Source organism: Triticum urartu, chromosome 2A (genome assembly GCF_056163025.1).
Source record: "Triticum urartu cultivar PI428250 chromosome 2A, HENAU_Tu73, whole genome shotgun sequence".
NCBI classification, from domain to species: domain Eukaryota; kingdom Viridiplantae; phylum Streptophyta; class Magnoliopsida; order Poales; family Poaceae; genus Triticum; species Triticum urartu.
In genome coordinates, this window is record NC_141874.1 from 745158770 (window position 1) to 745186587 (window position 27818).

General features: G+C 47.7%; 1 protein-coding gene and 1 long non-coding RNA gene across 2 annotated transcripts; one reads left to right on the forward strand and one right to left on the reverse strand.

Moving 5' to 3' along the window:
• Positions 1 to 1696: 1696 nt before the first annotated feature.
• On the reverse strand, positions 1697 to 10794 carry LOC125532124 (uncharacterized). The gene is made up of 5 exons (XM_087542443.1): positions 10695 to 10794; positions 5214 to 6019; positions 4756 to 5107; positions 4448 to 4659; positions 1697 to 3595 (listed from the first exon to the last, which is right to left on the reverse strand). Exons 1-5 carry the CDS (start codon positions 10792 to 10794, stop codon positions 1697 to 1699), a joined length of 3369 nt encoding a protein of 1122 aa, XP_087398569.1.
• Positions 10795 to 17474: 6680 nt separating this feature from the next.
• On the forward strand, positions 17475 to 18125 carry LOC147987595 (uncharacterized). The gene is made up of 3 exons (XR_015617688.1): positions 17475 to 17657; positions 17766 to 17823; positions 17911 to 18125. It is a non-coding gene; the product is annotated as an uncharacterized LOC147987595 (long non-coding RNA).
• The last annotated feature ends 9693 nt before the right edge of the window (positions 18126 to 27818 follow it).

Consider the following 27818-nt stretch of genomic DNA (forward strand, 5'->3'; position numbering starts at 1 on the left):
CGCTCGCTAGTTGATTATGCCATTGATATGAGTAAAATGAGACTTGAGAGTTATTGCAAATGTGGTTAGTTATAATCTTTGCTGAAAACTTGAATGATGGCTTTACATATTTACAACAACAAGAGCTAACAGAGTTTGTAAAAGTTTTTCTTTATCACTTTCAGTTTATCAACTGAATTGTTTGAGGACAAGCAAATGTTTAAGCTTGGGGGAGTTGATACGTCTCCGTCGTATCTACTTTTACAAATACTTTTGCCCTTGTTTTGGACTCTAATTTGCATAATTTGAATGGAACTAACCCGGACTGATGCTGTTTTTAGCAGAATTGCCATGATGTTATTTATGTGTAGAAACAAAAGTTCTCGAATTGACGTAAAACTCCACGGAACGTCTTTTCAGAAATAATAAAAAATCCTTGCCAAAGATGAAGACTAGGGGGACCACACCCTATCCACGAGGGTGGGGGGTGCGCCCTCCCCCCCTAGGGCGCGCCCCCTACCTCATGGGCCCCCTAGAGCTATTCCGACGCCAACTCCAACTCTATATATTTGCTTTCGGGGAGAAAAAAATTAAGGAGAAGAAATCATCGTGTTTTATGATACGGAGCCGCCGCCAAGCCCTAAAACCTCTCGGGAGGGCTGATCTGGAGTCCGTTCGGGGCTCCGGAGAGGGGGATTCGTCACCATCGTCATCATCAACCATCCTCCATCACCAATTTCATGATGCTCACCGCCGTGTGTGAGTAATTCCATCGTAGGCTTGCTGGACGGTGATGGGTTTGATGAGATCTATCATGTAGTTGAGTTAGTTTTGTTAGGGTTTGATCCCTAGTATCCACTATGTTCTGAGATTGATGTTGCTATGACTTTGCTATGCTTAATGCTTGTCACTAGGGCCCGAGTGCCATGATTTCAGATCTGAAACTATTATGTTTTCATGAATATATATATGTGTTCTTGATCCTATCTTGCAAGTCTATAGTCACGTACTATGTGTTATGATCCGGCAACCCCGAAGTGACAATAATCGGGACCATTCCCGGTGATGACCATAGTTTGAGGAGTTCATGTATTCACTATGTGCTAATGTATTAAAAGGAGGACTTAATATCCCTTAGTTTCCATTAGGACCCTGCTGCCACGGGAGGGTAGGAGAAAAGATGTCATGCAAGTTTTTTTCCATAAGCACGTATGACTATATTCGGAATACATGCCTACATTACATTGATGAATTGGAGCTAGTTCTGTGTCACCCTATGTTATGATTGTTACATGATGAACCGCGTCCGTCATAATTATCCATCACCGATCCAATGCCTACGAGCTTTTCCTATATTGGTTTTTGCTTATTTACTTTTTCGTTGCTACTGTTACAATCACTACAAAACACCAAAAATATTACTTTTGCTTCTGTTACTTTTGTTACCGTTACCACTACTATCATATTACTTTGCTACTAAACACTTTGCTGCTGATATTAAGTTATCCAGGTGTGGTTGAATTGACAACTCAACTGCTAATACTTGAGAATATTCTTTGGCTTCTGTGTCGAATCAATAAATTTGGGTTGAATACTCTACCCTCAAAAACTGTTGCGATCCCCTATACTTGTGGGTTATCAGTAGTCCCTTAGTCATGACATCGGCAAACTGCTGAGTGGTAGGAACGTGCAAAACATGCACCTTCCCGAGAGCCACCTACTCGCGAACAAAGTGAATGTCGAGCTCAATATGCTTCGTACGGCGATGATGGACGGGGTTGGCGGAGAGGTAGACGGCGGAGACATTGTCACAATAGACGATCGTGGCCTTAGAGACCACACAAAGCAATTCCTGGAGAAGCTGACGGAGCCAAGAGCACTCAGCAACGGCGTTAGCCACTGCCCGATACTCCGCCACGGCACTCGAACGAGAGACCGTGGGCTGCCGCTTGGACGACCAAGATATCAGCGAGGGCCCGAGGTAGATACAATAGCCTGACGTAGAGCGACGCATGTCCGGGCAGCCAGCCCAATCGGCGTTGGAGTAGGCAACCATGTCGATGGAGGAGGCCGTCAGGGTGAGTCCCATGGTCATAGTGTCATGTATATAACGAAGAATACGCTTCACCAGAGTCCAATGGGAATCACGCGGGGAGTGCATGTGGAGGCACACCTGCTGGACTGCATAATGCAAGTCAGGCCGAGTGAGGGTGAGATACTGCAGGGCGCCGACGATGGAGCGGTAGAACGCGGCATCCGGCGCAGGGGAACCCTCCAAAGCAGAAACCTTCGCCTTGGTGTCAACGGGCGTGGGCGCGGTCTTGCAATTAAGCATACCCACGCGCTCGAGAAGCTCATGAGCGCACTTCTGCTGATGTAGAAAGAACCCGTCGGCACGGCGGACGACCTCAATGCCAAGGAAGTAGTGCAGCGCTCCCGGATCCTTGAGGGTAAACTCATCACGAAGACGAGCCGTGAGCTGCTGAAGAAGCCCAGGCGAGGATGCCGTCAGGATAATATCGTCCACATAGAGCAGCAGGTACGCAGTAGCAGTGCCCTGATGATAGACGAACAATGATGCATCGGAGCGGGTTGTGTGCAACCCAAGCTGCTGTAAGAACCCAGCCATACGCTGGTACCATGCCCTAGGGGCCTGCTTCAGTCCATAGAGAGACCGAGAGAGCAAGAAGACATGGTCGGGATGCTTGGCATCGACGAAGCCAGTCGGCTGCTCACAGAAGACCCGTTCTGTGAGGGGGCCGTGCAGAAATGCGTTGGAGACATCCAATTGATGCACAGGCCAGGCACGGGAGACCGCCAGCTGAAGCACCGTACGAATCGTGCCCGGTTTAACTACCGGTGCGAAGCTGTCGGTGAAGTCCACGCCAGCGCGCTGTCGGAAGCCGTGCACCACCCAACGAGCCTTGTAGCGCTCGAGAGAACCGTCAGGGTTGGTCTTGTGACGAAACACCAATTTGCCACTGATGACGTTGGTGTGAGGGGGTCGCGGCACAAGATGCCACGTGCGGTTGCGCTGCAACGCATCGAACTCCTCGCGCATTGCCGTGAGCCAATGTGGATCACGGAGGGCAGCGCGTGCGGACGAGGGGATGGGCGACGGTGGAGAGGATGATGTCGACACTGCACACACATACTCATCAGCATCGTAGCGCGTGCTGGGGTGGTAGATATCGGCGCGAGACCACGTCATCATGCCAGCGGGAGGCGGGTCGACTGCGGCAGGAGCTACAGACGGGGGTGGTGAAGAGTCCATCGCTCCTGGCGTCGCAGCGGGACCGGGGCCGGCCGGAGCAGCGGGGCCAGCCGGGGCGGTGGAGCCAGCCGCGCCACCCGGCGGGGTGGGAGCCGAAGGGCTACCCAGGGCCATGCAGGGCCGCGCCGGGACCAAGGCCAAGGAGCCTGCAGCCGGGGCAGCGGAGGAGCCCACAGTAGGGGTCGTAGCAGAGGGGGCCTCCGTGGGAGGGCACGCCGAGGCCGCGCCGGGAGGATCCATCAGGAGCCACGCCGGGGCCAGGAGGGGCCGCGCCGGGGGCTGCACCGGGTCCGCGTCCGAAACACCATCATGGAGCGCCGAGTCCTCTGCAGAAGGCGGTACCTGATGAAAAGGAAATACCCGCTCATCAAATTACACGTGTCGGGAGGTGTACACACAGTGGGAGACGGGCGTAGCACTGGTAACCTTTGGTGTTAGGGGGTAGCCTAGTAAGATACATGCTACAGAGCGAGAAGCGAGTTTGTGTGGTGTAGTGGAGGCGGTGCTAGGATAACACAGACAACCGAAGATACGGAGACCATCATAGGATGGAAGGGAACCAAAGAGAAGTTGGTGCGGAGTGTAGTTCCAGCGAGGACGACAAGGCCTAATGTTAACTAGGAGAGTGGCGGTGGCGAGAGCATCGGGCCAGAACCGAGGGGGCATGTTGGAGTGGAACAACAACGTGCAGACGCAGTCATTAAGAGTGCGGAGGATCCGCTCGGCACGACCATTCTGCTGGGATGTGTAGGGGCACGTGAGACGAAAGGTGGTGCCATGAGACGCAAGAAGGTGGTGAGTGGCAGCGTTGTCAAACTCTTTTCCATTATCAGTCCGAAGGGCGAGAATATGACGCCTGAACTGGGTGGTGATGTAGGAGTAAAAGGCCGTGAGAGTGGCGAGAACATCGGATTTGCGACGGAGTGGAAACGTCCATGCAAAATGAGAGAAATCATCAAGTAAAACAAGATAATATAAGAAACCCATGTTGCTCGCAATGGGAGATGTCCATACATCACTATGGATTAACTGAAACGGAAAAGAAGAAATAGTGTTTGACTCGCTAAACGCTCGACGAACATGTTTACCAAGACGGCAAGCATGACAAGTGTGCTCATCGAATTTATTACATGAAAATGAAAAACTCGTGAGAATCTAGCGAAGGACGATGGAGTTGGGGTAACCCAAGCGTACATGCCAAAGGTCGAAACAGGCGGAGAGGGCGACTGAAGAGGTGGTGGCGGTGGCGGTGGAGGCGGAGTGCACCGGGTACAAGTCGTCGGGGCTGTCACATCGGTGGAGCACCATCCGTGTACGGGCGTCCTTCACAGAGAAACCAATATCATCAAATTCAACGGTGAGAGGATTGTCACGTGCAAGATGACAAACGAAGACAAGGTTTTTAACTAGGTTAGGTGAGACAAGAACATTAGTCATGTGAATAGGCATAGAATTAGATGGAAAGAAACTATGACCGACATGAGTAATGGGTACGGAAGAACCATCGCCGAAGGTGATGCGGTTGGAGGTGGTGACCGGGAAGGAAGAGGCAAGGTTACCGGGGTGCGACGTCATGTGGGCGGTAGCCCCCGTGTCCATGTACCAATCGCCGCCACCTCCGTAGTTGGAGGGAGACGGCGCCGAGTGTAGCGCAGCGAGCAGGGCAGCATCCCATGGGGCCGGAGGGAGCGGGTAGCCTCCGGGCTGAGCTGGCGCATAGCCGAAGGAGGCGCCGGCCGAAGGGGGCGCCGGCAGGGGAGCGTAGCCGCCCCCACCCGCCTGGTAAGGTGCGGCGGCGAAGTGCGCCTGGGGACCGATCGGGTGCAGCCCGAGGATGCCCGGAGCCCGTGGGACCTGCATGTGGTAAGCGGGAATCACATCGGTCGACGGATTAGTGCCGACGGTCCAGGGCGGGGAGGGTTGATGTTGGCGTGGAGCCCCCCTCCCCCCCCCCCCGTACCCCGGCTGTTGCTGCTGCTGTTGGGGGCGGCTGCCCCCTCGACACCGGTTGCGGCGACCGCCGCCCCCTCCCTACTGCTGATGCTGAGGAGCGAGGTGCGGGTGGAGCCGGCGGGAGGGGGAAGTACCCCGGTGGCGCCGGCGGACGCGGTTGAGGCAGGGCGGGCTGAGGCGGCCCGCGAAATGTCCCGGCGATGAGGGCGGTGTGATGAACACGGGCCTTGACCTTTTTCATCCGGCATTCCTCCAAGCGTAAATACGCGGCAACGGACTGGAAGGTTGGGTTCGGCAGCAGGGAGAGGTTCGAGGCCACGTTGCTGAAGTCCTCATTGATGTCGGTGGTGAGGGTGCTAAGCATGAGCTCGTCGGATACCTTGGCGCTGATGTCGCGGAGCTTGTCGGCGAGGCGCTTAAGGCGCATGTAGTAGTCGTCGATGGAGGAGTCATCTTGGTGGCACCCGAAAAATTCCTGCTGCAAAAACACAAGACGTTGAAGCTTATTGTCTGTGAAGAGGTTCTTGATCTTGGTCCACACGGCACACACGTCGTTATCCTCCGAGACGACCGTCTGGAACATGTCCGGGGAGACGGTGAGGTAGAACCACCGGATGAGGGAGGCCTCAATGGCCGCCCAGTCCGGATCATCCGCCATGAGGTCGCCATCCACGGTCTCGTCGACGTGCTCGAGGAGGTGGTAATCGCGAAAGCCGAGGTTGAAGTAGGTCTTCCATGCGTAGTACGAGGAGGTGGATTGGTCGAGCTTGATGGGAACGCGGGCGTGGATGTCAAGATCATGGACGGCGGTGGCTATCACTATCAAACTATCATACTACTGTTCTACTAATCACTTTGCTGCAGATATTTAATCTCTAGGTGTGGTTGAATTGACAATTCAACTGCTAATGCTTACAAATATACTTTGGCTCCCCTTGTGTTGAATCTATAAATTTGGGTTGAATACTCTATCCTCAAAAACTGTTGTGACCCTCTATATTTGTGGGTTATTACTGTGCTGCATCATCCCCTCTTCAGGAAATTACCAACGCAGATACAAGCAATCAGAGGAGTATGAGCTCGCCCAGCTAGGATGCCACCACATTCCGTGCCAAGATTGGCGCGGTGAGGGATGGGCTTATGGAGGACCTAGGACTCGGCGTCCGCGTCGCAGCAGGTCTCCGCGTCGATCTGCGTCCACACCCAGGACTCCGGCGATGGGTAGGCCAGGACCACCTCCGCCGAGAGAGCGGGCGTGAGAGGCAGTGGGTACTAGCAATGGCGACTAGTGGTGTAGAATGTGGTGGATGCGATGGCGGTGGCGGCTGATGGGGTGCGCTTCGGAAAGTAGTGCTGCATGACGAGGAGGAGAGGCGCAATGTTAGGGACAGCAGCTGGAACATCGCGAACGTGTTTTACCTCCCGCCGCCGTCCACGACAATTGCGACAGAGATGAGGTGGCACCGGAGGAACGCCGAGGCGTGTGCACACAACTTGTTCGACATAATGCTCAAGAGAGAGGAGAGCACGCCTATGTGGCTTTTTGCCAAGTCGGTTACTAACGAGTGAGGCCTACCTATCATAAATGTTCCCAAACTTCCCTAATGTGCTGATCAGTGATATTTGCAAAAAGATTATGCTAGACATGATGATTTCTATCAAAAATATGTATAGTAGTGGTTTTTTGCTAATCTAGCCTTCAATGTGGTAGTTTCTTGCAATTTACTCAAGTTCGGATAAAAAATAATACAAATCATCCATACATAGCATGCAAATAAGTATAGTACAACAATTATGTCGTCCCACACATATTGTCCCTTGAGCTTCATCCAACAGTGTGTGTGCTTAAATGGTCATCCATCTATCATGTGATACATCACGGCAGCACGTACAGGCTACAGAATGTATGGAGCAACATTGAGTGAATGAATGATCTAATCAACAAGTTGAACAAAAAGAAGGAAAACTTACGATCTCCTCCACTACCGCACGCAATGGCCACCTTGCCTCCAGCATACCAACCACGTGATAAAACATGGCGACGGGTGTCTAAATGGCAGTACCATTGATAGGATAACGACTTCACATTGCGATCATGGATGATGTGTATGTCATAGGGCGTAATGTGCTTTCGCGCGTGAAACAAATAATCCACGCTCTGTCAGAAGCTCCCCCTTATGCTCCTGCTTACGAAATCCGCGGATACGGCCAACCACGCACCGCACAACAAGTCATCCCGCATGGTCGAGTACCCAGCCATCCTTCGGACTCTAAAAAAGTGACCTGGCGGTAAAATATAAGGTCAATGGCTTTTGACCGAACACCTGGTCGCCGTGGTGTCCGCCATGGATGTCAACGACAGGGGGCAGAGTGTACCTAGTTTTGACCGGGTCCTGTGTGGAAGGCGTCGTCATAAAAGGCAAGTGGGCGCGTCAGTGCTGGTTGCGGAAGTCCGGTAATGCCTGTGCGACAACCGGGGTGGTACAGCGGCGGCAGCGGAGTAGGAGGTTGCAGATGCAAAGCAAGGGGGAGAAGAGACGAAATGGATGAAAGTGAGACCAGGAGGGGGGATTTTTGTGGGTCGGGGCGTCGGAGTCCTACTTGGCTACTGTCTGGACTCCCGCAAAGGCCCCCTCCCAACTCCCAACTTTGCTTCCATTTTGCAGGAAAACGTTTGTCAAGATCGCTCTTTGGACCGATACAGCCCCATGTTGGATGGCAAAACACGTCTGGGTCGGCGTTGGAGATGCCCTAATTAGGTTTTTTGTGATTGAACCGGCAAACCAGGTTCAAGATCTATAGTTGGTACTGATGCTTATATTTTTCTAGATTTATTTTAGTCTTTTCGGTGATGTCCGTTCAGTGGAGCGTGCCGGCTTATTCTTTCGAAGATGCTCATAGGGATACGGTGTGTATGTATGCGTCATAGGGATACACATATGTGTGTATGTATGAGTGTCTGCATCTGTACTGTGTTAACAAAAACAAGACCCTGATAAGTGCCACATGCGTGACACGAACACATGACAACTCCGAACGAGTTTTATTACAAGTATAGTAAGATAAGGATGTCAACTTTAGTTGTCAAGCATAGCAACTTTCTTGTTGGATGGCAAGTTTTAATAGTTTTTTTCTTTTCGGACGACAACTTTAATTGTAAAAAATGTTAGGACAAGATTTTGCTTTGTGCCGTACGTGTGGCACTTATAAAAACGTCACGTAAAAAACTCCCCACTAAAATGGTTTTACCGGGTATTCATATGATTTTGGGGAGATTCTTACGGGTGTGCTTTAGCAGGCTGGTAAACATGTTCTTTTTTCATTTATATTTCTCAGTCGAACACGCTGCCAAGTAAGATGCAAGGCACAAAAGCACAGTCGCGATCTCCTCCCATTGCGCACTCGATCATTACCTATTGTCCTGCTGCAGGCTGCAGCTTACCTTTTCCCCTCGAGCCACCGACCACTGCTCGCCTCTCTCTCGCTCGCATCTCGCCCTGTTCTCGTCGCCTCTGTTCTCGGCCCGATGGGCGCTTCAGCTTTGCTCTGGCTTGCCGCGCTCGTCGGTGCCTTGCTCATTGGCGCGAGCAAGTAGGTGCAGGTGCAGTACTGCAACTCACACTGCCCGCCCCTATGGCCCGTGCGTGTGCAGACCCCGTATCCCGCGATCCCGACATACCCTGTACCATGATCATGAACTCCAACTCCAGCAACGACGGCGGCCAGTAGGGAGGGATCGGCTTTGGCAGGGCGATGTAAAACAACTATTTTATACTAAAGTTCTATGCTTACATTAAATTAATAATTGTATTATATACAATTGTAATTAATATAAATTTTCAATTACTTAGTAAGATAACAGTGTTTCCAAATAATATTAATGTTATTCATTGTTATAAAATTGTAATGAATATCATTGAAACTTTTGATTCTGCAAAATTTAAATTTGATGTTGTACCAATTTTTTATTGTTAAAAATATTTCCAATTTATTTTCTAATATTGCATAAACTATATGGTGTATACACATATGTTTCTATATTTATGAATGTGTTTATATATCTTTTAATATTATTAAATATAATGGTAGAGATTTCAAAATCATATACAATAACAAAAAAATTAATAGTGGTTTCTAGTGTATATTAGCCGGCTATATTCATAGAAACTTCTAGGGCATAGAAAATGTGACTCGCGAGTTGGGTTTAGTAATAGAATCATCAGAGAACCAAAAATGTTGTTGATTGTAGTTTTGTGTATGATTCGATTATCTGACATGCTCATCCATATGGACTTAATTTCATTTGGTGCAAATGAGATGTCCTACCTGTTTCTCAAATTAAAACTTGTGCATTGGTTTAAACACTGAAATCTAGTTGACATAATTTTCATTATGATAATAAGACATCCATCTAGAAGAAAGATAGTGTATTTGAACTCAACTTCGCTAGTCGATTTGGTTTGCTTCAGCGTGATATAATGTATTAGTATGTGGTGCGAACTTACGCTCCTGCAAATCAAGTCTTTATTTTCAGCATTTAATAAACATTCATATCTATAATGTATAATGTATAGTGTTCGGTAGTATAATTTGTAGATTGGACACTCTCCTCTTGGGGCCTAGGGCGGTCGCCCCTTTTGCCCAAGCTATGGGCCAGCCCTGTGCATTTTGCTGCATATATTCTCAGGAAATCATCATTTTCAGTGTTCAAATCTTATCATGGATCTACTTATGTTCTGAGGAAATCATTATTTTCAGTCAATATACATGCATGATGTAGCTGAGACAGAATCAAACACCCTTGTCATCCATCTGAGATAGCCTGGTTCACTCCTCAACACATGTAGGGGAAAAGAGACCGGGCCCCTAGTCTATTGGGCGGATCATTACAGATAGAGTGAATTCCGGTTTTTACCTCCTATTTTGACATTTTGACACTACTTACCCCATTTAGCGAAATTTCATCCATTTTACCCCATTTAACAAAAGTTCTGCCACGATTTACCCTATTTAAAATTTCATGAGTGTTCTGGCAGACAGGTCCCAATTGTGAAGTCTAGCTGGCATGCCACATCGATGGTTTTTTCCTGCTTATTTTTCTCTATCGTGAACCAGTCCTCACGGCTTCTCCCGACCGGACCGGCCCGATGGAGGTCACTTGCGTCTCGTCCAACGCATAATGCCTGAGTCGACCACGCTCCTTACTCACGCCTAATAGATTGCATCGCCCGTCCAGGCTTCTGCCCACACGTACCCGTCAGGCTCGCTCGAACTTATGGTTAGGGATTGTCAGGCAACGGCAGCGGCGTGATTTCATACCTCCTCGAGCGGCGTTATATATGTTCGTGACATCAAGACAAGAAATGACCCCGTGGAATCCGGCTCCGTCAATCTCGCCGACGTCTGGGGCGACATCAAGGCAAGAAATGACCCCATGTAATCCGGCTCCATCAAGCTCGCCGACGTCGGCGTGGGCGCGTCCATGTACATGCCCCCATCAGGTTGTGCTCGGTTGCAGATCTATGGGGGCGCTCGTCCAACAAATCAGCGAGGTTGGTGAACAAGCAAGCCCTCACGTCGTACCTCATTCCACATGATTTTGACCATCTCCATCATATGTGTATTATGAAGTTTTCCTGACTCATGCATTGGCCGGTGAGGCGTTTGATTCAGACATAATTAAAATGCTTATTAGAAGATCACGTGTATACATATCACCCATCTATAACTCACGTACATTGATTTAAAGTTTTTTCACCATTTTGAATATTGTTGAAATCCTTTTTTTTCTTTGTTTGCAGCATGTGTGTGATTCAAAGGAAGGCGAACAATGTGTGCTATGAATATTGGAGGCCAGAGTGGTGCGGCTCAACTTACGCCTTGTGCGTTGGACGCGAGCGACCTGCTCTGGCGATCATATCAGGCCAGCCCAGTCGAGCGAAGCTGCGAGGACTGGTTCAACATGGAGAAAAATAGGTAGGCAAAAACTGTTGATGGGGCATGCTAGGTGGACCTAACAATTGGGACCTGCTCATCAGAATGCTCGCAAAATTTTAAAATGGGTAAATTGTGGCAAAACTTTTGCTAAATAGGGTAAAATGGATGAAATCCTGCTAAATAGGGTAATTAGTGTCAAAAATCAAAATAGAGGGTAAAAACCAGAATTCACTCTTACAGATACTATGATGCACAAAATGCTTTGAAGTGGCATCAGTGTCCATCCATGGTGCATCATTACATACAAGGTTTCTCAAAGGTGTGAGGACAACAATTGAATCTGGAATCACCAAGCAATTTACTGAAGCATCAGCCGCTTGAATGTCAGGATAACAACTCATAAATGCTTCCAAAACATAATGAACAAAACTCAGTTGCTCTGCAGAAAATGCTCTCCTTTGGCATCACCTCGTAAGCAACTAACTACATAGAAATAATCTGTTGTGAAGAGTATCTTGCTACACGAACAACATGCACGCCTAACAAAACAAGAGATTTACTAAGATCATTGCTTCTTGAGAACCCCTCATCATGAAGCAAATCCTTTTATAAGTTGGAACATAACGGATTTTTGTGTGACAGGTTATATCATGCTGGGTTTAGTCCCACATCGGTTGTTGGGTTTAGTCCCACATTGTTGGGCCCATGAACCCGGGATTGCATAACAATAAAGAAGACCAAAAAGGTGTTTTAGTTTTCATGTCTGTCTCCTATTAATACAGCACTACAAGTTCAAAATTAAGGCCACTGCCATGTAAAGTGGCGAAAACCCTAGCATCTAAAGAGACTTCTTTCGCTAGCATGTCATCAAACAGGCTCAAAGCCTCTCGAACGTTTCCACTCCTAACCAACCAGATGCACTACGGGCTCCGCAGGGTATCCATCGCCGATGTGCCTTACCAGATTGGCAACCTCGGGTCTCCTCCCAGACCCAAAGTGTTGGCCAAATAAACCGCGGCGGCGGCCAGGACATGTTGTGTGCGTGTGTGTGGGCACGAACGGGTCGTGTCGGACGCGTCGGGTTCGTGGGAAGTGTACGTGTGCATGCGTGTGGTGCACAGGCGTGTCCGTGCATGAGTACACCGTGCGCGTGTGTGTAGGTGTAGGTTGTTGGCAAGCTGCACGGCCCCATCGGGCTCGTTCTATTGGTGCTCACCGCGAGTCGGGCATGTCCGAGCGTGTTGCGGGCGTGGCCAGAGCGTTCGGAGTGTGGGCACGATCAGGGCGAGTGGAGGCGTGGGTACATGCCCAGGGCGCCGTCTCGGGGCTATAAAGCCGTGTGGTGACCATTGTAACAGATGTGGTGCCCGAGTTCATGCTTGAGGAGTGAAAAGGCCGTTGGTGCGGCGGGCCTTCATGCGTCGGAAAACCTCTCGTGTCCACTGTTCCATCTTCTTCGTCCTTCTTCCTTCTTGGTTCGTGCCAGAGAGAGTGACAGCAAGAGAGAGGGAGAGCTAGGACGAGCTAGGGGAGGAGCTAGGGTACCACCAATTGGCATCAGAGCTTCGGTTCGGGAGTGATCGCCGGCGGCCATGGCCCTCGTACCGCACGGTGGTGGCGGTGGCATGTTCTCTCTGCCGGTCCCGCCGCTGACCACGACGAACTACATCTCCTGGGCGATCAAGGTGGAGGCCATCCTTGATGTCCAGGGGCTGTGGGGGGTGGTAGCTCCGGAGGAGGGCACAGCGATCGACGCCAGCAGGAGCAAGACGGCGCGGGTGATGCTCCTCAGCGCACTGTTGGAGGAGATCCTGCTGCAGGTATCGACGAAGCCCACCACGAATGAGGTATAGGACTCTCTCAAGATGCGCTTTGTCGGCACTGATCGGGTGCGGGCGGCGCGGCTCGCGACTTTGCGGGGGGATTTCGACCGCCTGTGCATGGACGATGCCGACGACCTGGATGTGTACGCCAGGAAGGTCAGTAGCATGGCGGCCAGGTACGCCGGACTTGGTGAAACACTCAACGACGCGACGATGGTCAAGATCGACACCGTGCCGGACCGGCTGTACGCTGCGGTGGTCGGCATCGAGAAGTTTTGTGATGTCGAGGAGACGCCCTTTGAGGAGGCCCTCGTGCGTCCGAAAGCATTTGAGGAGAGGACGCGGCGACGCGCAGGCCGGCGGGGAGCGAGCAAGTGAGCAGCTCATGATAACCGCGGCACAGTGGGCGGCACGGCGACGTCAGCATGGCGGAGGCGGCTTCATCGATCATGACGATGATGGCGCGGGCAGCACGGCGCCGGGTGGCGGAGGCAAGCGGCCCGGACAGTATTACAGCTGCAGCCAACGCGGCCACTTCAAGCGCGAGTGCCCCAAGCTGTGGAAGGCGCAGGCGATGGAGCAAACCCTCCTCGCTGATGCCAACGTCGAGAACGATGGACTCTTCTAGGCCATGGCTTAAGGGGGTGAGTGTTGGCCAAATAAGCCGCGGCGGCGGCCAGGACATGTTGTGTGCGTGTGTGTAGGCGCGTCGGGTTCGTGGCAAGTGTGCGTGTGGTGCACGGGCATGTCCATGCATGAGTACACCGTATGCGTGTGTATAGGTGCAAGTTGTTGGCGAGCTGCACGGCCCGATCGGGCTCGTTCTGTTGGTGCTCACTGCGAGTCGCGCGTGTCCGAGAGAGTTGCGGGCGCGACCAGAGCGTGCAGAATGTAGGCACGATCGGAGCGAGTGGAGGCGTGAGTACGTGCCCAGGGTGCCGGCTCGGGGCTATAAAGCCGTGCGGTGACCCTTGTAACAGTTGTGGTGCTCAAGTTCGTGCTTGAGGAGTGAAAATGCCATCGGTGCGGCGGGCGTTCGTGCGTCGAAAAACCTCCTGTGTCCACTGTTCCATCTTCTTCCTCCTTCCTTCTTGGTTCGTGCCAGAGAGAGTGAGAGAGAGAGGGAGAGCTAGGACGAGCTAGGGGAGGAGCTAGGGTTCACAAAGAGGCAATCGACTTGTGTCTTATATGTGATTCGTGTGGGGCAATCTTCCCCGCGTCGGCCTTGGAGAACAAGAACCCGAGCTCGCCCTCCTTTCCCGCGTCGTAGAACTTGTGGATCAGAATGTTACAGGTCAGTCTACGCCACAAACCTGTTATAGCTGAATGCGAACTTGGCAAGCTAGAAGTTGCCGGCTCGGCACAGGGATGAGATCAGAATATTGTATGTCTGCACGTTGGCTGTTATGGTCTTCTTGAGCAGATTCGTGAACATCCTGATGACACTCAGCCACATCATCTTGTTGGATAAATGGTCCATGACCGTGTTGTCTACCTAGTTACTAAGCTCCCTTGAAATCCTTGCCTCTAGTGTCTCGGGGCTGAGGGGAGCGTTGTTGGCCCATTTGTCAATGTGTGTCCATTGCTTAAGTGTGTATGTGTATTAGTATGTGTTATTGTATCTCTCAACTGCAAAGTATATGTATATTATACTTCTATATCTTTTTCCTTCGTATATACATTGTCTTGAGTCAAACTCAGTGTAAATTAGACCAAGTTTCCAGAAAAATATTAGCATGCACAATACAAAATAAATATCAGATCTATCACGCATTTTTTTTAAATATAACTTGATTAAACTTTACAAAGTTTGGCTTCAGAGAAATCTAATACGGGGAGTAAAAAGAAACAAATGCAGTATATAAGAACATCATTGTGATTCTCATTTTCCAGGTAGCTACCCACAACATCATATGCCTGACTTTTAATGTGCATGTTTGACTTTTTATTATTTTTGGTATTTTACAAAAAATAATCAGTAAGAGCATCCACAGCCGGACGTCTCAAACCATCTCTCATATGCCGGCGGACGCGCCCAGTCAGTGACCAGACAAGAAAGAAAAGGAAAAAAAAGTTACTCAACCAGACCCCTTATATCTTCTCTATATGTCCAGGCTGTCCATGAACCCTCATATCCATCTCAAATATGGGGAGGATATGAGGGCTCGTGGACACGTCCAGACGCGCCCGGTCAATTCGTCACGTAGGACGCGGCCCCGCCCCAGACTACATTTTTATTTCTTTCTTTATTCTTTTCTTTCTCTCTCTTCATCTCCACTAATCACGTGCAAGTGATGGGACATATGAGGAAGAAAATGAGAATTATGTCTGCACGGATGAACAAATAGGGGCTCAAAACGGACCCGATCACTGACAGAGTGCGTCGGTGTGTGTTTGAGGGGTCGAATTAGAGGCACGTGGCTAAAGATGCTCTAAACATGACCAAATGCTCCCTAGAGCCGAATTGAAACTCACAATTTCATAATGTAGTGCATTTTTTAAAAGTCAAACCACACGAACTTTGACCAAGTTTTTTGAGAAAAACATTTACATCTACAATACCAAGCATATATCATTAGATTCATTATAAGAAGTATTTTCATATTTAGATATTTAGAATTGCAGATATAAATAGTTTTCTCTATAAATTTGGTCAAAGTTTGCAAATTTTGACTTTAATATAATAATCTATATGCACTATATTATGGAACAGAAGAAGTATTTGAATAGATACCTTGATGGCTCTGTGTTTTATAATGCATGCAAGAGGCCGATGACAGATAACTCATCCAACTTGATTGATCGACGCATTCCATTCGGTGGTAACATGCACGAATCACCCACTGAACTAACAATTTAACCTATGATCAACAATACTATGTAAGATAATTAACTAACAATTATGGACAAAAGGTGAGTAGACTGTAATAAAACTACGTAGAAAATAAATAGGCGAGACTTAACTCACGACTAAAGAACGATGCGGCAAAGCGCGTGTCACAGTCTAGTAGGTCACAACGTAACCTCGAAGCCCTGCTCTTCGCACCGCTCCAGCACCTCCTTGGCCACCCACGTATCTAGATCCTTTTTTTTTCGGAGACGTATCTAGATCCTTAGCGGCATAGTCCAGCAGTATGTTGGGGCCAACCACGGTCAGCTGTAGCCCCTTGGCGACCATGATCTCCAGCTGCCAGAATGCGTCCTCAATGGTTCCAGACCGGCAGAGCCCAGCAATGTAGGTGATGTAGGTCACCGCATCAGGCACCCACCAGTTCCAGACACTGTCCTCGATATCCCTGACCCTGGAGTGTACTGACCATCATACAACTGTCGTCGATATCCCTGACCGTGGAGTGTACTGACCATCATACATACTGCAGTTATATCCATACAAATCATCTGTAGATATATCCATACAAATCATCTGTAGATATACCCATACAAATCATCTGTAGAATCTATAGATCTAGAGCAGAATGAGAAAGCAACCGACAGAAATGGCATATTTGAAAGGACGTGCGTAGGGGGTGGTGTTGCCGCTCATCATCGCCAAATGTCAGTGTTGTGCCAATGTATCGTGTCATTGTCAGGTAACCCTCACCTCATGTACTGTATATTTTCATTATATAGGTGTTGCTAATCGTTGTCAAGCAACATCCACGTCGCCAAGAAATTATTAAAGTTTGAGAAGCGAATCAAACAAAGTGAACCCAGAGAAGACAAGCGGGGTGATAGGATGGGAATATCTAGGAAGTGATGATTGTGGAGAATCGAGTGACTGTCGGAGATGAGAGGTATGAAGACAAGATTTGCGGCAGGAGATTTGAACTGGTGTGTGCATCCATTGTGAAATGAAATACCATTTAATTATAGGTTTTATTTTTCAGTTTGAATAAATTAGAGAGTTTGTTCCGTTAAATAAAATGGTAGGTGACACAAATAGAAGAATAACATTAATAGATTGTTGGGGATGTAGTCCATAAGAAGCACTCGTCAAGTCACTCCGCCGAGTAATCTTTTTTCTTTTCAATCATATTTTGCACGTGGCAACACACGGGTATTCATCTAGTATAAATAGAACATAAATACAAAACCAAATCATGACTATTGATACCTACACTAGTAGAAAACAGGGCTATGGTCCAGGCCGGCTCAGCCCATTAGTCCCGGTTCAGTGTAGAACCGGGACTAATGTGGGCATTGGTCCCGGTTCGTGAGCCCAGGGGGCCGGCCGGGCCACGTGGGCCATTGGTCCCGGTTCGTCTGGACCTTTTGGTCTCGCTTGGTGGGACGAACCGGGACCAATGGGCCTTGCTCCTGGCCCACCACCATTGGTCCCGGTTGGTGGCCTGAACCGGGACCAAAGGCTCCCCTTTAGTCCCAGTTCTTGCCACAAACCGGGACCAATGAGGTTCCTATATATACCCTCGCCCGCGAGCAGAGCACTCCAGTGCTCTGTTTTTCTCTGGCCGGCGAGGGGAGGGGTTTGTGGTGCTCTAGCTCACCTCCTATGCATATGAGGTGTTCGATGGAATGCCCGAGCCACACTACTTAAACTTTCTCCTCTCGAAGCTCGACCTCCAAGCTCCATTTTCCTCGAGATTTGTCTAGATTTAGCGGTCCGTCACGCCCCGTCCCCGTCTTCACCGCCGTCGATCACCCGCGCTGATCTCATCACCGACACCACCGTGGTGAGCCTCTTGTTCTTATCTTCTTTCTGAAAGGAAAAATATTCTTACTTGTCTGTTTAGATAGATACTTGTATCATTTTCTTACATTTATTATTGCATCTTATATAGTGCGATGGTTTTGGTATCCGCCCCCGTCGGCCCTCGTCCTGTCTATGATTCGGATTTGGTATGTATATTATCTTCATAACTATTGGTTCATTTATTGTTTATGAAAATTATGCCAACCAACGTGACATAGATTTTATTTATCTAGGATGTATGTGAATCGGAAATGCCAACCGACCCTATTGTCGAGAGGTTAAATTTAGTTGAAGAAGAAAACAATTTGTTGAAGGAAAAAAATAAAAAAAATTGAGGAGGAGAAGATGATATTGGAGTTGCATGTTGCGGATGTCGTATATGATCACAAGATCAAGATGGATGCAATGCGCTTGAAGATTAGAAAGATTAGAAAATATGCCATTCATACCGAGGCTTGGTATCATTATGCCGTTGGATCAATTGTTACCTTGGTTGCGATTATGATCGCATTTGTTTTCGCATTGAAATGTTTTACATAGTTTCAATGTATGGTTTAATTAATTAGATGCTCTGGAGAGCTATATGTTGTTAGATGAGAACTATGTATGCACTTTGGTTTTAATGTGATGATGAACTTCTATTAATTTGGACACTTAATTATATATAATGCACGCAGATGAACCGGCAATGGATGTACGATGACAGACACACCCGCGGGTACATTAAGGGCGTGCATGAGTTTCCCGATGCGGCTGAGGCAAACAAGCAGAATGGTTTTATGTGTTGTCCATGGACTGAATGTGGGAATACGAGGTCTTACTCTAACCGGAAAATCCTTCACTCCCACCTGCTTTACAAGGGTTTCATGCCACACTATAATGTTTGGACGAGGCACGGAGAAATAGGGGTTATGATGGAAGACGGCGAAGAAGAAGAGTACGATGACAACTATGTGCCCCCTGAATACGGTGATGCTGCAACGGGGGGAGCTGGTGAAGATCAAGAGGAACCAGACGATGTGCCCAATGATGCTGCCACGGGTGAAGCTGCTGAAGATCAAGAGGAACCAGACGATGTGCCCGATGATGATGATCTCCGCCGGGTCATTGTCGATGCAAGGACGCAATGCATTAGTCAAAAGGAGAAGCTGAAGTTCGATCGCATGTTAGAGGATCACAAAAAAGGGTTATACCCCAATTGCGAAGATGGCAACACAAAGCTCGGTACCGCACTGGAATTGCTGCAGTGGAAGGCAGAGAATGCTGTGGCTGACAAAGGATTTGAGAAGCTACTGAAAATATTGAAGAAGAAGCTTCCAAACGATAACGAATTGCCCGACAGTACATACGCAGCAAAGAAGGTCGTATGCGCTCTAGGATTGGAGGTGGAGAAGATACATGCATGCCCTAATGACTGCATCCTCTACCGTGGTGCATACAAGGATCTGAACGCATGCCCGGTATGCGGTGCGTTGCGGTATAAGATCAGATGAGATGACCCTGGTGATGTTGACGGCGAGCCCCTCAGGAAGAGGGTTCCTGCGAAGGTGATGTGGTATGCTCCTATAATACCACGGTTGAAACGTCTGTTCAGAAATGAAGAGCATGCCAAGTTGATGCGATGGCACAGTGAGAACCGAAAGAAAGATGGGAAGTTGAGAGCACCCGCTGACGGGTCGCAGTGGAGAAAAATCGAGAGAAAGTACTGGGATGAGTTTGCAAAGGACCCAAGGAATGTATGGTTTGCTTTAAGCACGGATGGCATTAATCCTTTCGGGGAGCAGAGCAGCAATCACAGCACCTGGCCCGTGACTCTATGTATGTATAACCTTCCTCCTTGGATGTGCATGAAGCGGAAGTTCATTATGATGCCAGTTCTCATCCAAGGCCCTAAGCAACCCGGCAACGAAATTGATGTGTACCTAAGGCCATTAGTTGAAGAACTTTTACAGCTGTGGAATGGAAACGGTGTACGTACGTGGGATGAGCACAGACAGGAGGAATTTAACCTTAAGGCGTTGCTGTTCGTGACCATCAACGATTGGCCCGCTGTCAGTAACCTTTCAGGACAGACAAACAAAGGATACCACGCATGCACGCACTGTTTAGATGACACTGAAAGTATATACCTGGACAAATGCAGGAAGAATGTGTACCTGGGCCATCGTCGATTTCTTCTGACCAACCATCAATGTCGAAAGAAAGGCAAGCATTTCAAAGGCGAGGCAGATCACCGGAAGAATCCCGCCATGCGCACCGGTGTTCACGTGCTTGCTATGGTCAATGATTTACACTACGTAATCTTTGGAAAGGGTCCCGGTGGACTAGCTGTTCCGAATTACGCTGAGGGACACGCACCCATGTGGAAGAAGAAATCTATATTTTGGGACCTACCCTACTGGAAAGACCTAGAGGTCCGCTCCTCAATTGACGTGATGCACGTGACGAAGAACCTTTGCGTGAACCTGCTAGGCTTCTTGGGCGTGTATGGAAAGACAAAAGATACACCCAAGGCACGAGAGGACCTGCAACGTTTGCACGAAAAAGACGGCATGCCTCCGAAGAAGTATAAAGGTCCTGCCAGCTACGCTCTTACGAAAGAAGAGAAAGAAATCTTCTTTGAATGCCTGCTCAGTATGAAGGTCACGACTGGCTTCTTGTCGAATATAAAGGGAATAATAAATATGCCAGAGAAAAAGTTTCAGAACCTAAAGTCTCATGACTGCCACGTGATGATGACACAACTGCTTCTGGTTGCATTGAGGGGGCTTCTACCGGAAAACGTTCGATTAGCCATTGTGAAGCTATGTGCATTCCTCAATGCAATCTCTCAGAAGGTGATTGATCCAGAAATCGTACCAAGGCTAAGGAGTGATGTGGCGCAATGTCTTGTCAGTTTCGAGCTGGTGTTCCCACCATCCTTCTTCAATATCATGACGCACGTCCTAGTTCATCTAGTCGACGAGATTGTCATCCTGGGGCCCGTATTTCTACCCAATATGTTCCCTTTTGAGAGGTTCATGGGAGTCCTAAAGAAATATGTCCGTAACCGCGCTAGGCCAGAAGGAAGCATCTCCATGGGCCATCAAACAGAGGATGTTATCGGGTTTTGTGTTGACTTCATTCCTGGCCTTAACAAGATAGGTCTCCCTAAATCGCGGAATGAGGGGAGACTGACTGGAAAAGGCACTCTGGGAAGAGACTCAATAATATGAAGGGACGGATATTCTTGGTCTCAAGCACACTACACAGTTCTACAGAACTCTACCTTGGTGACCCCGTATGTCGATGAACACAAGAACAGTCTGTGCTCCAAACACCCGGAGCAGTGCGACGACTGGATTACATGTGAACACATCAGGACTTTCAGCAGTTGGTTGGAAACACGTCTCAGAGGTGACAAACACTGTTTGTGATGAGTTGTACTTGTTGTCCAGGGGACCATCTTTGACTGTATTGACTTACAGAGGATACGAGATAAATGGGAATACATTTTACACGATCGCCCAAGATCAAAAGAGCACCAACCAAAACAGCGGTGTCCGCTTTGATGCAGCAACCGAGAGCGGAAAGGACACATATTATGGTTACATAGTGGACATATGGGAACTTGACTACGGACCTGATTTTAAGGTCCCTTTGTTTAAGTGCAAATGGGTCAATCTGTTAGGCGGCGGGGTACAGGTAGACCCACAGTACGGAATGACAACAGTGGATCTGAAAAATCTTGGGTACACTGATGAACCGTTCGTCCTAGCCAATGATGTGGCACAGGTTATCTATGTGAAGGACATGTCTACCAAACCGAGAAAAAGAAAAGATAAGGAAGCGAATGCATCATACGATGAGCCAAAGCGCCACATAGTTCTTTCAGGAAAAAGGGACATCCTGGGAGTGGACGGCAAGACAGACATGTCTGAAGATTATGAAAAGTTTCATGAAATTCCTCCCTTCAATGTCAAGGCTGACCCAAGCATCCTGATAAACAATGAAGATTATCCATGGTTACGGCGCATTAAGCAAATGACACAAGCGAAGAAAAAGTGAAGACTTTCTCCCGCAATAAGCAAATGCTATGTGGGTGAAATTATGATACCATCCCAACTTTCAACTTTTTCAGAGTTCATTTGAAATGCTTTCATGTCTTATGGTTCGAAACTTTGATACTTCGAAAGTGATTGTCCATTTTGTACACGAAGTGCATCAAGTTTTTGTCGTAACCCTCTCTACTTTTTGGAACATGCTATGTGGGTGAAATGATGAGACCATGCCAACTTTCAACCTTTTCAGAGTTCATTTTGAAATGCTTTCCAATTTCAGAGTCATTTAGCTCAAAGAATGAATTAATAGCAAACAGAATGAACTACAAAACTATAAGTATTTAATTGTAAGTATAAATAAAAAATAAATAGCAAAGAAGAAAAAAAATTCTAATTTTATAGTAAAGTTATTCATAAACTACTGATTCACACAAATTTTTAAAAATTCAAATTTAAACTATTTAAAATTTAAAACTAATGGCACTAACAGAAAGTTTATAATTTTTGTGACCTAAAAGCAAAAAGAAATCACTAAAAAACTGTAAGTATTTAGTTTTAAGTAGAAATAAAAAATAAATAGAAAAAAATTCTAATTTTATAGTAAAGTTATTCATAAACTAGTGATTCACACAAATTTTTAAAAATTCAAATTTAAACTATTTAAAATTTAAAACTAATGGCACTAACAGAAAGTTTATAATTTTTGTGACCTAAAAGCAAAAAGAAATCACTAAAAAACTGTAAGTATTTAGTTTTAAGTAGAAATAAAAAATAAATAGAAAAAAATTCTAATTTTATCGTAAAGTTATTCATAAACTAGTGATTCACACAAATTTTTAAAAATTCAAATTTAAACTATTTAAAATTTAAAACTAATGGCACTAACAGAAAGTTTATAATTTTTGTGACCTAAAAGCAAAAAGAAATCACTAAAAAACTATAAGTATTTAGTTTTAAGTAGAAATAAAAAATAAATAGAAAAAAATTCTAATTTTATCGTAAAGTTATTCATAAACTAGTGATTCACACAAATTTTTAAAAATTCAAATTTAAACTATTTAAAATTTAAAACTAATGGCACTAACAGAAAGTTTATAATTTTTGTGACCTAAAAGCAAAAAGAAATCACTAAAAAACTATAAGTATTTAGTTTTAAGTAGAAATAAAAAAGAAAAAACCAAAAAAAATGCCACCTACTGGGCCTCCACGGCCTGAATACGACTAGAAACCCTACATGGGCCAGGATTCAGGCCCGCAGAAGGCCCAATAGGCCCACAGGCAAAGCAGTGTCAAATTAGGCCCATAGGCCTGCTGTTCAGAGGAGTTCGAGAGGGAGGAGGCAGCAGAGCTTATAAACTGGTGTTTGGCGCTGTCAACTAGCGATGTGGGACTAAACTTATGGGCGCGGGGCAGCACAAGGGTATTGGTCCCGATTGGTGGCACCAACCGGGACTAAAGGTGGCATTGGTCCCGGTTGGTGGCACCAGCCGTGACCATTGCCCCCCTTTAGTCCCGGTTGGTGCCACCAACCGGGACCAATGGGCTTCGCTTCCCGCCCTTTGGGCTGCTGGAAATTGGCCTTTGGTCCCGGTTCGTGGCACCAACCGGGACTAAAGGGTGGCATTGGTCCCGGTTGGTGCCACGAACCGGGACCAATGCCCTTGCTATATAACCAGGACTTGTGAAAATTTCACATCTCCCTCGCCTCCCTAGCCAGTTGCCCCCGCCGCCAGGCTGCCCAAATCGCTCGCGCGCTCCTCGTCGTCGTCGCCGCCGCCGGCCGCCATCCCCGTCTCCCCGTGCCCCTGCCCCGCGCCCGAGCCCACGCCGGCCGCCGCCCCGTGCCCCTGCCCCGTGCCCCTGCCCCGTCCCCGAGCACGCACGGCCGCGCCCCTGTGCCCCGGCCCGCCCCCACCATTGTCGTCGTCGCCGGCGCCCGCCCCCACTGCCGCCCCTGCCTCGACGCCGCCCCTCCTCCCCGTTCGGTCCGGCTCCTGCGACCCCCTTTCCTCCCTGTCCCCTCGATCCTCTTCATATAATTTTTTTTCATATAATTTTTTTTCATATGCATATGTTGATTTTATGGATGGATGGATGATGTATATGTTCATTATATGGATGGATGGATGATGTATGTTATGTTTATATGGATGGATGGATTTTTTAGGCAGATTTTTAGAATTTTTTGTGTATGTATGTTATGTTTATATGTATGTATGTATGTATGTTCATATGTATGTATGTTTATATGCAAAGCATATGCAAAGAAAATGTATGAATGGTCATATGCAAAGAAAAATGTATGTATGGTCATATGCAAAGAAAATGTATGTATGTATGTTCATATGAAAGAAAAATGTATGTATGTATGTTCATATGCATATGCAAAGAAAATGTATGTTCATATATATGATGATATGTTCATATAAAAAGGAAAATAAGAAGAGGAAGAAAGGAGAAGAAGAGGAGAGGAAGAAGAGGAGAAATAAATAAGAAGATAGATTTTTAGAAAAAATAGTATTTTTTTCTGTTCATAGATTTTTTTGGTGATATTAATTATTGTAAATATGCAAATGTTTGTATATTCATATGAACAATGAATTAGGCAAAACCTTTACTTTTTTCTAAAATTTATATTTGATCATTATTTTAAAAAAAACAAGCAATACTACTTCATGTATTTTTAAGAAAGGAAGAAGAAGAAAAAGAATGAGAGGAAAAAGGAAATAAGAAGAGGAAGAAAGGAGAAGAAGAGGGTAGAGGAAGAAGAGGAGAAATAAATAAGAAGAAGAAAAAAGAAGAAAAAGAAGAGGAGAAGAAGAAAGGAATAGAGGAGAAGAAGAGAAAAATAGCTAATAAGAAGGAAACCTCTCTCTACTTCTTCTCCTCTTTTTTTTCTTCTTTTCTTCTTCTTCTTCTTCTTCTTCTTCTTATTAGCCAGAAGTAGAGAGAGGTTTCCTAGTGTCAAAGTATTGAAGAAATCCATGCCTTCATCATTAGCCGAAAGTAACCAGGGCATGTTGGTACGAAGTTCTGCAAAGTTATTCTGGAATGTAGTCCCGGATAGAATAATCCGCTTTTTGGTACGAATTCAGCAAAGGCCTTCCAAATAGCGATATTCTGAAGGCTCTTGCTGAACTTTGTACCAAAAAGCGAATTATCCTATTTGGGACTCCGTCCCAGAACAACTTTGAAGAGCTTCGTACCATCATGCACATGTTACTTTCGCCTAATGATGAAGACATGGTTTTGTTGAATCCTTTGACACTAGGAAACCTCCCGACCCCTCAGCGATCCTCTTGAACATGAGAGGAAGAAGAGGGTCGTCTAGGGGTCGAGGGTTCCAGGGCCGTCGAGGGTTCGAGGGGTCGAGGATCGCCGAGGGGTCGAGAGAGGTTTCCTAGTGTCAAAGTATTGAAGAAATCCATGCCTTCATCATTAGCCGGAAGTAACCAGGGCATGTTGGTACGAAGTTCTGCAAAGTTGTTTTGGAATGGAGTCCCGGATAGAATAATCCGCCTTTTGGTACCAATTTAGCAAAGGCCTTCCAAATAGCGATATTCGGAAGGCTCTTGCTGAACTTTGTACCAAAAAGCGAATTATCCTATCTGGGACTCCGTTCCAGAACAACTTTGAAGAGCTTCGTACCATCATGCACATGTTACTTTCGCCTAATGATGAAGACATGGTTTTGTTGAATCCTGAGACACTACGCAACCTCCCGACCCCTCGGCGATCCTATCGAACATGAGAGGAAGAAGAGGATAAAAAAAGAAGAGGAAGAAGAAAAATAAGAGGAGAAGAAAGAATAGAGGATCTTCTTCCTCTTTTTTTATCGGGAACGAGGGTCGTCGAGGGACATAGATGTAGTGTCGTCGTTGTCGATATATACCCCCTCCCGATAGCTTACTATGATTAGGTAGCTAGTTCTACGTTTGGCACTAATATATCCATCTATCATGTTTGAATAATAATTGCCATGTTGTAAATATTTGTAGAAACTATGGACACCGCCCTAGACGAAGCAACAAAAGAAGCGTTGTTGAGGGACATAATCGCAGAAGGAAGTGATGCCATCTCGTTGTTTCTCAACAAAACCGATGGTCTGGAAGGAGAGGGTGAACAAGCTGGCTACGGTGACCTAATGCCGGTGCAAGAAGAAGAACATGAGGACGGCTCCGGTGACCCAATGCCGGTGCAAGAAGGAGACCGTGATGACGGCTCCGGTGACCGAACCGAGTCCGGCCAGGTATATATATTAGTTAAGCCTATGCTGACTAGCTGATTGATGCATTCATTGTTTTGGTATGTACACATATTAATTAAGTCTTTGTTCTTTTTTCTAGCCCTCCGAATCGAGCACAACTTCGGTAAAGAGACGAGGCCCGAAGAAAAAGTTGAGCTCGGATGAAAAGTTTGAGATCATAGCAATCGCGCCCGACGGCCAACCTATTGAACCCCTCCGGACAAAGAGCGCATTTGTTGCTCAGTGCGGGGTTCTGGTTAGGGACAAGATCCCGATAAGCATCCAGCAATGGTTTAAGCCAGCTACAGAAGACCCTGAGGTGTCTTACGTCAATGATATGCAGAAAAATGATCTTTGGACTGAGCTGAAGTCAAATTTCACCCTACCGCCTGAGGAAAATCCAGAGAACCCAGTTAAAGAGAAATTAATCAAGTCTTTTGCTCTGAAGAGGATGGCAGAACTATTCAGGAGGTGGAAGAAAGAGCTGAATAAGTTTGTCGAAAATAATGAGACACCAGAATTCAAGGGCAGATATGAGAAGATCAGAGATCACTGGCCCGCATTTGTGGCCCACAAGACATCAGAAAAGAGTAAGAAGATGTCGGCGACAAACAAGCAAAATGCTGCGAAGAAGAAGCTTCACCATCGCACGGGGTCAGGTGGCTACCTCGTAGCCCGGCCTAAGTGGTCCAAGAGTGAGAATGATCTGGTTCATAAAGGGATCGAACCAGAGACAAATAACTGGCCAGACCGTTGCCGGACTTGGTTCTTCGGGGCTGGCGGAACCCTGGACCCTGAAACAGGGAAGTGCATTTGGACGAACGATCAAATGGACATACCAGTCAGTAAGCTTAAGCAGTATATCGAAGCAGCGCAGGAAGGGACGTTCTTTCTATACAGAGAGAACGACGAGCTCACAATGGCCCTCGGGAATCCTGAGCACCCTGGACGGACACGAGGCACGCCAGGCTCCGTTCCATGGAAGGTTGGGTTTCCGGACGCAGGCGGTTACAAATCCCATGAGAGGAGGAAAAAAGTGCAACAGACCCAAATGCAGGCGCTGCAAGCAAGGGTGGACGCGATAGAGGAACGAGAAGCAAATCGCAGCAAACGTACTGCCGAAGCCTCCCCCGAAGCTACCCCGCCATCTCAGCGCAGAAGCAGCGTGGCTTCCACCGAGCTGCTTCAGCCAGAGCATGCCTTGACGGCTCCTGCCAGCTATCCCATGGATGCTATCACGGAGTCTCAAAATTGCCACCTTATGACGCAATGGATGAATTTGAAGGTCAAGGCGGCTGTTGGCTCTGTTTATCCTACTGAACCCGGCGCAACTTTTCACTGCTGGCCGATTCCAGAAGGATATGCTAAGGTGATGGTGGATGAGATAACGGAGGGATTTGAGGACCTCCAGCTTGACCACCCTACCGGTGAAGGGGAGACTCGGCTGGGGTCTGCTTTGAAGACTCCATGCCTATGGCGGAAGGAGCTCATCAACCTTCCGAACTGGACGCCTCCGCCTCCTCCTCCTCCTCCGGCGAGTCAGGGCACTCCGCCTCCACCGCCTCCTCCTCCTCCGGCGAGTGACGATCAGGGCCCTCGGCCGGCTCCTTCTCCGGCGCGCGGCGGCACTCCGCCTCCTTCTCCGCCTGCGCCGACGCGCCCGAGCAGCCAGCCTCCTCCTTCTCCGCCTCGTCAGCAAGGGCGGAAGAGACCTGCCGCCGCTCTAGCTGCTCCGGCGCGTCGTAGTCCTTCTCCTCCGCCGCTTAAGGAAGTAAAGAAGACAACCGCTACGTCTGCTCGGTCGGCGTCTAGCAGTACAACCAGAGGCGGGAGGACATACAGATTCGGCCCTTCT

Excerpts from the sequence above, each read along its gene's own strand:
- LOC125532124 (XM_087542443.1), bottom strand. The coding sequence starts at position 10,794 with ATGAGGTACGACGTGAGGGCTTGCTTGTTCACCAACCTCGCTGATTTG. Across the intron at positions 4,660-4,755 it reads CCGCATCACCTTCGGCGATG|TTAAAAACCTTGTCTTCGTT; the intron begins GTTCTTCCGTAC and ends CACCTAACCTAG. Across the intron at positions 3,596-4,447 it reads CCTGTTTCGACCTTTGGCAT|GTACCGCCTTCTGCAGAGGA; the intron begins GTACGCTTGGGT and ends CCTTTTCATCAG.